This window comes from Lissotriton helveticus, chromosome 8, assembly GCF_964261635.1.
Source record: "Lissotriton helveticus chromosome 8, aLisHel1.1, whole genome shotgun sequence".
Taxonomy (NCBI): domain Eukaryota; kingdom Metazoa; phylum Chordata; class Amphibia; order Caudata; family Salamandridae; genus Lissotriton; species Lissotriton helveticus.
In genome coordinates this window covers 1,580,447,830-1,580,461,766 of record NC_136069.1, presented here as the reverse complement: position 1 = coordinate 1,580,461,766, position 13,937 = coordinate 1,580,447,830, and the positions used below count along the sequence as shown (strand labels likewise).

Below are 13,937 nucleotides of genomic sequence, written 5' to 3'. Positions count from 1 at the left end.
TAACTAGAAGCATAACATATTCTTGGCAGACTGGCAGGCAGAGCCAGGCCGAGCCGGGCACTGTGAGGCAGAAAGTAAGCGAAGGGTCAGGGATGCAGGTGGGGGCTGTATCGCTCCTCCGAGTGGGTTCAGGAGACAGGAGCTGAATCTGGTGTCCGGGCCCTTTTGAGGCCTAGAAACGGGGACAATTCAATGAGTTAACGTGCACACCGTAAAATGTGGCAACGTAGGTTTATATAAGCCTAATATTCGTTGCTTTCACGAGAACTGGAAACTGGCATACTAGAAATGGACACAACTGTAATTGCGTCTTTAATCGCTCATATGGGGATATATGCATATCGATCATGCACATATAGCATAATATGGGGAACACGTAGGCACATACAACATGGCAAAATTTACTTTCCCACATTTGGATGAGGGCTACTTGACAGAGCAAGAATTTAAATTCTTAAATCAGAAATTTCCAAGATTGGCCACAATTTATACTTTGCCTAAAGTCCATAAAAATCTGGAAAGCCCACCTGGGCGCCCCATTGTTTCAGGATGTGGGTCTATGTTAGAGCCACTCTGCAAATATATTGATTTCTTCCTGAAGCCCATCGCCCTTAACACTCACACCTATCTTCGGGACACTACTCAAACTATCAACTTGATAGATGAGAGACCCTTTGATCCATCCAAGTCACTGTTGGTGACGTGCGACATTATATCACTTTACACCAGCATTCCTCAACAGGATGCTTTGGATGTGATGCATGAGGAGTTAGACAAAAGACCAGCTGCGGTCCAAGTCCCTACGGACTTCATAATTGAGTTACTTAGTATTGCCATGAAACGAAATTTCTTCATTTTTCAAGATGAATTCTATGTGCAAACCAAGGGAGTAGCCATGGGGGCTACCTTTGCCCCAAATCTGGCTATTATTTTCATGGACCATTATGAACAACAGCACATTTTCTCGCCACATAACGCTTTTCGGACTAATCTGACCCTATGGGTCAGATACATTGACGACGTCTTTTGTATCTGGGAAGGGAATAAACAACAATTGCAAGAATTTCACGTCTGGCTGAATCTCAATAATCCCCATATTCAATTTACTATGGAATCAAGCAATGAGACGATACCATTCTTAGACATCTCAATCTACGTTGAGGAAGACCATTTATACACTACTCTGTTTAGAAAAGCCTCAGAGCGCAACTCCCTTTTGCAGTATGAGAGTCATCACCCCAGAGGCCTTAAAGACAATCTGCCTGTGGGGCAATTTCTCAGAATCAGACGCAACTGCTCCACTCGAGCGAATTACATCATGGAATCTGAGATTTTAAATGACCGTCTCATTTCTCGGGGATATCCAGCACGAATGGTAAAACGTGCGAGGAAACGAGCGTGGTACAACCCACGTGAGAGTCTGCTGAACCCTGAAATCAACAATCAGACACAATCAGAACGTATCATTTGTGTCACTACCTTTTCCACACGCAGCAATGAAATAAAACAAATTATCAATAAAAACTGGCCCTTAGTGGCTGATGAGATAAAACAACCATCTCTCCCCCTCCATTCCTTTAAAAGGGCAAAAAACATTCGTGACATGGTGGTCCACTCCTTTTTGGAACCAGAGCGACAACCCAGCATAACCACTTTATGGAATTTGCCGCAGGTGGTGGGACACTACAGATGCGGTAATTGTACTGCATGTGATACCACCATCCAGACCAAGTCATTTTCCCATGATGGCCGTGTCTTCACCCTTAAGCACTACACCAACTGTAATTCGACTAGTGTAATTTATATGATACAATGCCCATGCAGTCTTGTATACGTCGGCCAAACACAACAGAAAATAAAATCCCGCATCTCCTCTCATTGTAGTAGACTACGATGCAATGTACTAGTAGCCCCCCTGGTAGAACATTGGCAAAAGACAGGACACATAATGTCTGACCTGAAATGGTTAGTCCTTGAAAAAGTTTCTTTGGGGAGGAGAGGAGGTAATTTACGTATAGCTGTAAACACACGAGAATCTAAATGGATGTCCCTTCTGAACACGATTAAAAATGGGCTTAACGAACATGACAGCAGTTTGGCTCAATTGGCAGCTCTGGGTTGATATACTAGTGGGGAGATGACAATTTGATAAAACTACTCGATTACAACCTCCTGTGAGGGAGTTGTTCGAGTTTTGCCACTGTATGAGACACTACCATATATGATTCTGCTTATCTATATACCTCATGCATCAGAATTGTGGTTAGATAATAATTTGCTATACCTACTCGATAACAACCTCCTGTGAGAGAGTTGCTCGAGTTTTGCCACTGTATGAGACATTATCATTTATTATATTGCTTATGCGTCAGAATTGTGGTTAGATGTTAATTTGGTCACAGCTACTCGACTACAACCTCCTGTGAGAGAGTTGCTCGAGTTTATCCTCTGGTAATAGTACATGTTTGATTGTTGATGAATGCATTTGAAATCAGGGCATTTATTATAATCCATAGGTATCTACAGCGTTAGATGGGAACTCATTTATGTTTATGGTTAATTACCCTGAGTAGTACAAACCCCGCCCCTAACTCCGCGAAGCCGCCAGACTGAGAGAAGTCTTTCTCCTATGTTCACTAAGTCTGAATAACAATAACTCCGCCCCAAACTCCGCAAAGTTGTTTGACGGAGTTGGGTTCGAGCAAAAGCAGACTGCAGCGACCACGAATAACCGGTAATTATTCATGTCTCCCCCGGGCATTCTTTCTTGACAATCCCCTTCGTCAAAGTTCCCAGTGAGGCAATTTTGTTGGCTTTCCTCTCATGTAGGATATACATTTTTCCAACGAGGTCGGCATCCCGGAAAATGAATTATGGGAAGCAACGAGGCGGCTAGCAATCTGACGTCGGAGGACGCAGCAGCCGTCTAACCCTCGCCTCGTTCAAATTTAGAGATCAAGCTTGCGAAATACAAGAACACATTTATAGGTATTTTGTATTTTTCGTGCCGATCACGGAGTAAGCATCTCATTAGATCTGTTATTGACAAATCTTTCATGATTATTTTTACAGTGGCGCAACTAAATAACAATTCATAAATGGCCTGGAGCCTCGTTATCCCGCCAAGTTGAGTCCCAATGTAAGTCAAATTGTTTTAAAATTATGCCATATTACGACACCACGGCTAAGTTTCTGTTGTACTAGCTGGTTTTTTAATTTATTTTCACAGAAAAAAACCACGCTACCAATCCACTTCAGAATTAATACCCCCGAGGTAAAGGCCGACAGCGCTTTACTTCCTGTATCTAATGTAAGTGACCAGACGACTCATATGCTTTTTCGTTGGTCCAGTAGTAAGAATGTCATGTTCCTAAATGAGTTTCTCATTTTAATTTAGAATTCGTGTAATTAACTGATACCTTGCCCGGGTGCGGATAACGGCAACTGGTATTTTTATACCACCATCACCCTCCATCACTTCGTGTCTAAATTTGATGTAAGTTCATGAAGTACAATACTGTCTGAAATTATGTGACAGTGACTAATCTCTCCTTTAATGTGGATAGTGTATGTCATTTGGTTGGTTTTTGACCACTAGCTTGGTCATAGTTTTTTACGAGTTACAATACTGTCCGAACTTAGGCAACACTGGTTACTCCCTCCTCTAATATGGATATTGATTAACATTTAGTGAGACCTTGACTGCGAGCTGGGTTTATCTAATCTTCACACCATGATAACTGTGATATAATTGATGTTAAATAACACGACATGCAATAGGTCGCATAAACGAATCGATCTAACGATTAATTTTAAATTACAGATTCAAATGCCCCACTACCCCCCTACAATTGTCCTGCTGAAGACCCCGTTATAGGATTAAAAGTAACCTACGGCTAGGGGTCGAAACGTCGACGCCTTCTTCTTTTTTGGACTTCCGGCACATGCCCATGATTTTTTCAACCATGTATGTAGCCGTAGAATGTTCTTAGATTGCCTGTTTTCAAATGATGCCTTAACCATTTCGGCTTTATTTTGAGTCATTTCGAAATCTATGTAAAATTGTAGCAAATGCACCCCTTCTTGATTGTATCTATTTCTTTACGACTTTGCACTGCCCTGAGCACCCCCCCTTCCCTTTCTTTTTCTTACCCGATTGGGGCCTATTACTAATTATAAATACGATGTTTGTTTTACAAATGAAATCAGGTATTGTTAAATAAAGGACAATATTTTTTCATAAGTAATTTGGATTTAAGTTTTTCTAGTTTAATTGTCCTTCTTAGTGTGTGTCGTACACAACACTCTCTCCTTGCGGGGACCCCCCTTCCAGTATGCCTTGGGAACCCATCCTGGCTTTTTCCCTGTGAGATACCCGTAATGGGCATCCCCAAGGTGGAAGCCGGGCATCCCGCCGCGGGGGGGCCGTAGTGGAGATTAAGCAGGCTAATGCCCAGAGCTGCAGAGTATGAACCCGTAATTCGAGTAGGCACCGAAACGAGAATTATCGAGTCTGTGGATATTTGGGCTCAAGTCCCTGCCGCGTCGGGAATTGAACCCTGGTCCCAGGTCTGACCTCTGCTTCAGGGTCTGCCTCCTCTAACCAGTGAGCCACACTTCTCCACCTGACACATGACACATGTTCCCCATCATTAGACAGACTACCTAGGAAGTTATTTGTATATGACTGTGGTACATAAATGCCAGTAATAGCTTTAATTTGGTTCCAAACCTGTGTCCAGAAACAATTAACAAGTGTACAATTGCAAAGCATGTGTTTTAGATCTGCTAAGTGTGAGTTGCAAGACCAGTAACTATCACGGTGGTCTGGGTAGATGTGATGTACAGAAACTGAAGAAAAGAGTAGCCTATTGTAAGTATTAAATAGTATTTGAATGGTATGTGTAGCTCAGAAGGAAGTCCATATTTTTGTCCAAATTCCCCTAAAAAATGAAACAGTTCAAACCATTCCCAAATCATTTTCCCATTCCATCTCTGTATCTGACTTTGGTCTATCAGTGGAAGGAAAACAAAAGGCCCAGTATATGCAGAGGCTTTAGGCTACTGGACCCTCTTGATGCTAGGGAGCCACTGGAGATACCGAAGATGCCAAGACACTGGCGAATGTGGGGGGATCTTTAAGATAGGGTGTTTGGTGGAGATCTTGATAATTTGTACCCGTTGGGTTAAAAAAGCTGGTAGACCCAAATATAAACTGTAAGCATAATCCAGTTTGGCCATAACTAGGGCATGGACAACTTTTTTCAAGAGTCTACCGGAATGAGATGAGGTATCTTTCTGAGAGATCTCTGAGTATCAAAACAATGAGCAGATAGGGACTTAATTTGGGACTCAAACGTGAGATTTGCATCAAATTTTACCCAGAGGTTTCATGCCATCAGTGCCAAGGGAAGCAGCACCCACTTTAGGCGACCACCAAAGACTAGCCTCTGAGAAGAACTTGGTGCCGAAAAAGAGAATCTAATTTTTTTTTAGTTCAATTTGAGGCAGCTCCTCCCCATCCATTCCACACTGCCTTCAGGCAGATCTTAAAGGAGCTCAGGGTTGTTAGCACATTTTAATAGAAGCCAAGAGGAGCTGGGTGTTATCTGCATTGGAGGCCACCCCATCTCCCGGGACCACATTCTTTAATTAAGGGGAAAGGGTGTGTGAGCCTCCTACCGGAGCCTATCACCCATGCCAAAATGGTCCATAAAGGGAAGGGGGCAACACAACCCACCTCTCCAAGCCTTCAAAGCCCTCAAGAACTCCCTCCCCAGTGGCCACATTTTTTTTAAGGGTAGGGTCTGTGGGGTGCGCATTTGCCAGGGCCGTATTCCATAAGGGGAGGGGGGCACATGCCCCCCTCTCTGACCCATTATAGGTCCCAGAGAGCCCATACCAAAGGGCCAAAATGTGCAATAAATGAGAGGGGGCCACAAGGCCTCCCTCCTCTAGCCTTCAAAGGCCCTGGAGACACCCCTTCACCAGGGCCGAGTACTTAAACAAAGGGGATAGGGGCCGTGCACCTCCCTGCCCGAGCCTTAAGCGGCCTCAGGCCAGTGACTGTGAACCGGGGAACTCACACCCCGGACACCGTAGTTTGCCTACCTGTACTATCATGGGCAGAGCAAATACACAAGTCTGCTCCAAGTCGCAGGAGCTTCAAACATGCTCCTGCCGGTTGGGAGCAGACTGCTATTCTGTTTCCCAGCCCACAGAACAGTAGTCTGCTGCCAACTGGCTGGATCATGTTTAAAGCTCCCACCAGCTGGGAACAGATTTGTGTGTTTGCTCCCGTTTGTCAGGAGCAAGTGCATGTTTCCCTGCTCGCGATAGAGGCTTCGAGGGGATGGGGTCCCCGGAGCCAATAAGCCAAGGGGAAGGGGCTATACCCCTCCCCTTTGAATATGGTGATTGGATTTCTAGGGACTGTGAAGGCTCAGGGAGGGGACCGAATACTCCCTCCCCTGTTTCATTGTATTTAACCCTTGGAGATGAGGACACTGGGGACAAAATAAGGTGGCCCCCTCTCCTTTCTAATGACATTTGCCCCAAGGGATGGTGTCCCCAGCACCTAATGGGGCTCAAGGAGGAGTGCCTAGCAGCCCCTCTTTTTTATATATACCTGATGCCAGGGCTGGGGTCCCCGGGCCTAATAAGGCTCGAAGAGGGGTGGGGAATGCAGCCACCCTTTCCTTTTTTTATTGTCCTGGGTCCCAGGGGATGGGGTCCCTGGGGAATATTAATTCTCCAAGAAGGGAGCTGAATGGCCCACTCTCCTTCAAATTTGGCCCCAGGTGTATGGAGTATATCGGGCCAATATATATAGGTATTTCACTTAAAACCATATATGCAGTATGGTTTGAATGAAAACTAAAACTATACCAAATTATACATGTTATGGTTAGTACTACAACTCTTAACTCGCACATCAGCCATGCAAACAAGTGCTTCCTCTTTAATCACTCTTGGATGTTCTTTTTCAAATCTGCTTTCTCCCATTTTTCTCTACCTGAATTGCCAGGCCCCAAAAATGAGTGCTGTTTTTCACCCTAGGTCTTGATTTATCATTTGCCAACTGATGATGAGCACAATTAAGGCATGACTCTCTTCTATAAAACACCTCATTTAATATAGAACAAATATGGGTAATTTAAAATGGTGACTTTCCAAAGAAGAAATAATTGTTAAAATCTTATTGTATAAAATCTTGGCCAGTGTAATCCAATAATTACATATATTTTATTGAGTAACATAATGCTTCACAATCACATAACACTCCTGCGGCTGGAGAATGACCTCCAACAATTACCATTGTTGATAAAATGTATTCAAAACTTAGTAATTTAATTGTGGACATTGTATGTGAGCAGGTACAATTTCATTGCATTTTAACAAGTAACCTGAAAAACTGTTTTTGAAGGATCTCAAACACAAATAAGGTCCACTCTGCTGAGCACAAATGTCCGTGATGACCCATGCCTCAACACCTAGGGGCTAATTACGAAGGCAGACGTACTGTCCTTCCGCCATCGTTTCGTATTTGGGACCGCCCGCCTACAAGGCGGCAGTCCCACAGTACGAATTACAATGCGACCGCCACCCACTGCCTATGTTTTGTATTGTGGCGGGTGCTGCTATCTGCAGCACCCACCACAATGCAAAAAAAGGGACAATTTACATATCCCATCACTAGGTTGCAGGCACCATGATGTGCCTGCAACATTGTGCAGGGATATGTAGGGGGCACAATAGGTGCCTCCCAGGTCCCGTGGCTGTGGGCCAAGGCATAAGGGGGGACCACTACAGGCTCCCAAAGTCCCTTTCCGCCTGCCTTTTCATAGCGGGTAATCCTTGTAGCGACTACGAGCCCCTCCACCGAACTCGCACGTTCAAGGATGCATGGCGGCCTGTCTTTATGACCGCCAAACGTCCGCCCACCATTATAATATGGCGGGTGGTAAAGTTACGGGAGATCTGTCAGTGGCAGTCTCTCCACCATTGTAATCAGCCCCCTAGTGTTTTTCCTCTGTTCAAATGCATGTGAGAACAGCTAGGAAAATTTAGACAATTGCTGTACTACATCCCCGTAATCCATTACCCACAATCCTTTTCTACTATAGCTGCAACTCTGAATACATTTTTCGCTAATTATATTGCTTATCCGTTCAATTATAACATTTGTGTTTATTTATATTTCAAATGGGTTATTCTACATTTCCAAGGTAAATATTTTTCCTTGCTTCAGTAACATAAACTAACTTCTAAAATAACTACACTGTGAGTGACCTTGAAATGCTATACATCCTTAGGTATGTGGTCAATGATGCAGAATCAGTCATGAATGGGTGGCACCCCAGATCAATGTAAAATGTGTGGGGACAATTCCTTTAGATGCTGTGGGGACTATATTGGCTATGTAAGGTAGGTGGTGGTCATGGCCCTGCCTTCTTGTTAGGCTGTGGAGGCCACTTCAGGATTGTGTGCATGTGGGGGCGAGGGAGGAGGGGATATCAAAGCAGATACATCTGGACATGGACACTTTAACCTCTTAATGTACACCTCCTTCTGAGGTGGACTCAAAGCTAAAGAGGCTAAATGTGATAGCTTGTGATGACTGATGACTGGTTTCTCTGTTGGTAGATCAAAAATGTGGATGATACTGCAACGTAGCAATGACTGAAGTGGGTTGACCTGTGTTGCAGTGGAAGCTTTCTTTTTCAGTAACTATTCTGGGCCCATGAATGATTATATAAGTTAGTCACTGAATTAAGGTTGTATACTTTACTCACAGACGCATTAGTCCACAGATGAACCTTCCTTCGTCGTAGTGAGGGTGAGAAATCATGATGTACAGTTGTTGGCCAGCCAATGAGAACAAATAATTGGTAGCTAACTCACAAGTTAGAAATAATGTTCAAGTACACTCCCCTTAAAACCATGCTATAAATAGAGTATTTTAATTTGAAGACCCAACCTTCTAAAGAAGCTCAATATATCCAGGATGATACTAACCAAGAGCTCAGCAGTGGCTACACAGTGTAGGAGTAACAGAACCTGTTGTTATGAAAATAATCTATGACTCTCCCTAGCATGCATTTACAAATCAATATCGCCTAAGCACAGTTTCTATGGGTACAACATTTGGACACTATAATAAATACTCAGACAATTTAGATAATTTGGTTATTGTATTACAGATGCCAAATCAATGCATATAAGTAATATTTTAAAGAGGATGGTTATGTTTAAAGATTCATTCCACAAACAAAGGCTGAAAGATGGTTAAAAAGAGTTCTCATAGCAGGAGCAAAGGAATCAAGTTAAAGTTCACTAAGGGAAAGTCCATGAGTATGATCAAAGGGGAATGGGGCAGTAATCAGGAAAGTTGATGTCTGGACTCTCACCAGAGAGCGCAAAACAGTCCAGCAGGTAAGTTTGTTAGGAAAGCAAAAGCTTGGAAAGGTATTCAGATAGGCTGTTGGCAATGAAAGATTCCAATCATTCTGCTAAAAACAGCAGCAGATGTGCCTAAAAGAAGAGGGTACCCATTCCTCCATTCACTATTTATAGTTGAAATCGTTCATTTGTGACATTGGTAGTCACCATAGAATGGTCTGATGGTCACGTGACCATTCTTCTGTTCACCAGGTCCAAATGTGATAATCCAGCATATTTTCCCATGTTGCTCATGAGAAACAACTGTCCATTCTGTCCTCACAGGTTAGTTTACAAAGAGCGTATATACTGTGTTGCTCTTCATGGGTTTAGTCAAAAGGTCGAGCTCTCACCTATTCATTCCCAATGAAATACTGGTAGAGGGTCTTATTGATTAAAGATTGTTTCATAAACAGAACAGATAAATAAACATTTGCGGAAACATAGCAAAGTCCATTACACCAGGGTAGAAAATAATACAGCCTAGGGAAAAGGGCAATTCAATGCATTCAAAGTTAGCATTTCTTATTTAGTAAAATAAACTCATAATTAATGTCAAGCATTATGAAATAAATCAAGCATCTCATATAGAGAAATAATTGTAACGTTGTCAGTGATTATTGCATAGAAATATCGAAACCTGAATATGCCCTACAACTGGAACTATTCAAAGTGCATACGTGTAAATTATTCTCAAAAATCATTATGATAAAATTGCTTTAATGAATCTAAGACTCTAATATTATCAATCATTGATATTGAAAATATTATTAAGATAACATATTGCATAAAGATTTTGCACCACCTTTGATTGTTATAGTGCATTACAATTAAAGGTACAGAGATGCTAAGTCTCATCACTAATAACTATTCATAACTATTTTAATAAAATAATATAGTAATCAATTAATAAGCATGTCACACTCGTTGTATTTAGATTCTTCTATTTCTACAAATCAAAGCCCACTTTTATGGTGCTGGTACTTTTACTTTTCTAATTTCAGTGTTGTTTTTCTAGACGTGTGCAAAATGCACATTAGAGTTTCAGTATCAAAATCAGTTGTTGTGGCGTGTAAATAATAATCAGCTTTTAGGCTGTACCACCCGCTAACCCCTCTATATATGTAGTCCTATGAGGTGATCTATAATCTGAATGACACTGCAACAAAGCAATGGCTGAATCCTGCTGATACAAAACCCATCTAAGTGTAGTTTGTGTATTATGGGCCTCATTTATGAGGCCGTGCGTGAGTTTTGCGCTTCCGATGCGTCACTTTTTGTGACGCATCGGCGGCGTAAAACATGCATCGTGTTGCGCACTATTTACAAAGTGACGCATCTAAGCAGAGGCGTCACTTTGTAAACCCCTGCGCTACATTTTACCTGCGTCAGGTATAATGTATGCAAAGGGGGCGTTCACACGCAAAAAGCCTCGTAATAGTGACGCAGTGAAATCTATGAGATTTCACTGCGTCACTTTTAGGACGCTGGAGCGTCAAAATCTTGCGCCTGCCTCACAGCAGGCGTAAGACTGACGCAAGCCCTTTCACATGGGGCTTTCCCCATGTGAAAGGACGCATTGCTGGAGTTGCGTCACTTTTGTGACACACCCCCGCAATGCGTGACTTTTGCGCTTACAGATACGTCAGAAATACTGACGTATCTGTAACTCCTTGCGACATGATGCGTCATATTATAAATATGACGCATCAATCATGTCGCAGGGAGAGCGCAGTGAAAAGTGACGCATCGCTGTTTTCACGCAGCGATGCGTCACTTTTCATAAATAAGGCCCTATATTTTTATTTCATTACAGAATCTCTGGAGAGGCTGTCAAAGCTGTCTCTAGTCTAGACTGAAAACAGGGATAGTTTAAACTGACATGGAAACTTTTCCAACCAAGACATTTTACCCAGATTTATCAACTTAGAACAGAAACCCTAAATAAATACAGAGCTACTGGAATTATGTGATTCTATGGCCTTGGCATTTTCTGCATTATTATGGATTTGGCGTATTTGCCACATAATCCATCATCTGCTGTTTAATCTATATTTGTGAAGAAAAATGCTATTTGTAGCTTAAATTGATGAAAAGTTACTAAAAACACAGGGCCTCATTTATGAAATCCTTGCGCCACCGGTGCGTCACTTTTTCCCATGTTAAAAGTGACGCACCGGCGGCGCAAGGCCTTCATAAATAAGGCCCATAGTGATGTATTCTCGTGCAGTGGAAGGCCTGTCGTAAAAGTTGACTAGTCATCTTCCAGCTGCTTTTTACAGCATTTTGTTTTTAAACAGGTACTAATGAAGTGACATTTGCTGAGGCAGTGTTGCCATGAAAACTAATGACAAAATAATGGACTAATACTATCACTAAATCTACTGTGTTATACTGTATAATTTGCCTTTTCTTGTGGTATAATTTAGTTAACCCTGTCCATAATTAGGTCTCTCCTGCTGCATAATTTCAGTGGGTCCTGAATACACAGAAAATGAATATAGACACTCATCCCATGTAGAATCTAAGAAGACAACAGACATAAAAGATAACATCACGGGGTCATTTTTTGTCCCATCTACACCTGCAATTCTCTGTCAGCGTGCTCTTGAGTAAGGATTAGTACATATATATTTTTTGATTACCTGAGGAACTCACTTATATTTCTACTGATTGATCAATTGGTATTTCAGGAGGAAAAACTGGACAAGGAAACCGACGACAAACGAAGGACTGACCTGATTAGTGAATGCAAACCTAATCCTAAAATATATCAGTATCTTTCATTGATGGGATTTATCAAGCGTAAGTGTATATGTGCAAAAGGTTACATAAAAGGTTTCTTTTTATGTGTGTGTTTTTGCGCGTTTTCTGATGTGTTTCTTCAGCAAAACGCGAATAGAAGTTCAGTTCTCCTTTGCTTGTTCAAAGCTTTTCTGTGCAATGCAAGATAATATTAATTGCATTGAGCTAATGTTCCCTCTCTTGAAGCTAGGCAAGTTGGAATATGTGTGCATGCTTTTTCATTGTACATTTTCTCTTTGCAGAGCTAATGTATGCACAAAGGTGAATATATATTTTAGTCAGAAAGTTTCCATTTATGCATGGGGAAGGCAGTAGCCGTTTACAAAGTATAACTGTTGCAGAACCATTTTTTGATGTTAACTTAGGATAAATAGCACTTACGTTTTTCTAAAAGTCTTTCTATAACAACAATATTGCTACATAGCACCATGACATGCAGGGAGGGGGGCGGAGGAGGGGGGGGGGGGTAACCATTACAGGATAAAACTTGGAGGAAGGTGTCTGTAGTTAAGTTTCTTTCAGACTGAGCTGTTGCACATGTTGGGGTCATTTTACAGATTCAGAGGGAGAGAGCTCCAAATGAGGGATCCTTTAAGGGGAAGACACTATCTCCAAACTGTTTAATTTTAAATGACTTTGTAAGATAGGGAAGTGGGATGCTAACCTTTGGCATCTGTTTGGTCAGTATAGGGGGGTATAGTGCTGCACCTGACAGAGGGTTTTGTAAGTAATTATTAGCTTGAATGACAGCCATTGGAAAGATTTCTAAGTTGTGCTGATGTGGTGCATGTATTTTAATCCATAGATGAGTCCTGCTGCAAGGTCTTGTGCTCCTTGTAGCTTGCATCGTGATTTTCAAATATGGCAAATTACAAAACTTACACAAACGTTTGCAAAGGTGTAACTCCCCCGCCCCTAAAAAACACCTTCCCAATGTCACTGTCCTGATGTTTGTCCGTTCCTTGTTGCAACAACTTTCAGTCCTTTGGCTGTGGAGATTATTATAGAGGTGGTTAGTGTAGGGTAAGATGGCAGAGAAAGTGATCAGTGTTGTCTATTGCTGCAACCTAGCATCAAATGTAATCTTAATTGTGTTCTCTGATTAACTTTTCGTTGCTTTTTTAGAGCCAGGCATTTCATTGCTCTGGTCAGATTGTGTGCTATTTGTGTAATTTTGCCAACGTTTCTGCCCCACAGACAATGAAGGTTAGAGGTTCATTCTGTGTGGTGCCTTTGGTACAAGTTTCAAGGACAGGAGAAACTTATTTTTTCTTTTAAACTATATCTATCTCAGTCTTTCATTTGTTGGGCTGTCTGAGGTTCATTGCAGACACCTGGGACACACAGGACACAGACCATGGGCTACTGCCAATTAATTTTGGTTACAGGGTTAAGCAGAATGCTTTTTTATAAAAATATATATAATGTATAATTTTACCTAACGCATTTTGGGGTTTTTCCTAGCAATAAGACATGGAATACTGTTCCAGCAAGGGTTAAGGTGTCATGTGAAAAACATTTTTCGTCATTGTACCAGAGCTAATTCAGATTTTAAATCATTGTTCATAAAATTGTTACATTTTCAACCAGTCTTACTTCTTTTATTGATGGAGTCATTTTAAGATGTATTTTGGTGGTGTACTATGCAGCCTGTTCAAACTGAACTTTCCAGGTTATAGCCGAGTCGCAAG

General features: G+C 41.9%; 1 protein-coding gene across 1 annotated transcript in view; it reads left to right on the top strand.

Moving 5' to 3' along the window:
- The window catches only part of LOC144773949 (solute carrier organic anion transporter family member 2B1-like), a 560,363-nt gene that overhangs the window by 340,041 nt on the left and 206,385 nt on the right, over nucleotides 1-13,937 (top strand). Inside the window, exon 7 of the mRNA XM_078659003.1 lies at nucleotides 12,135-12,246. Within this exon, the coding sequence (XP_078515129.1) occupies nucleotides 12,135-12,246 (112 nt within the window). The remainder of the gene's footprint in view (nucleotides 1-12,134; nucleotides 12,247-13,937) is intronic.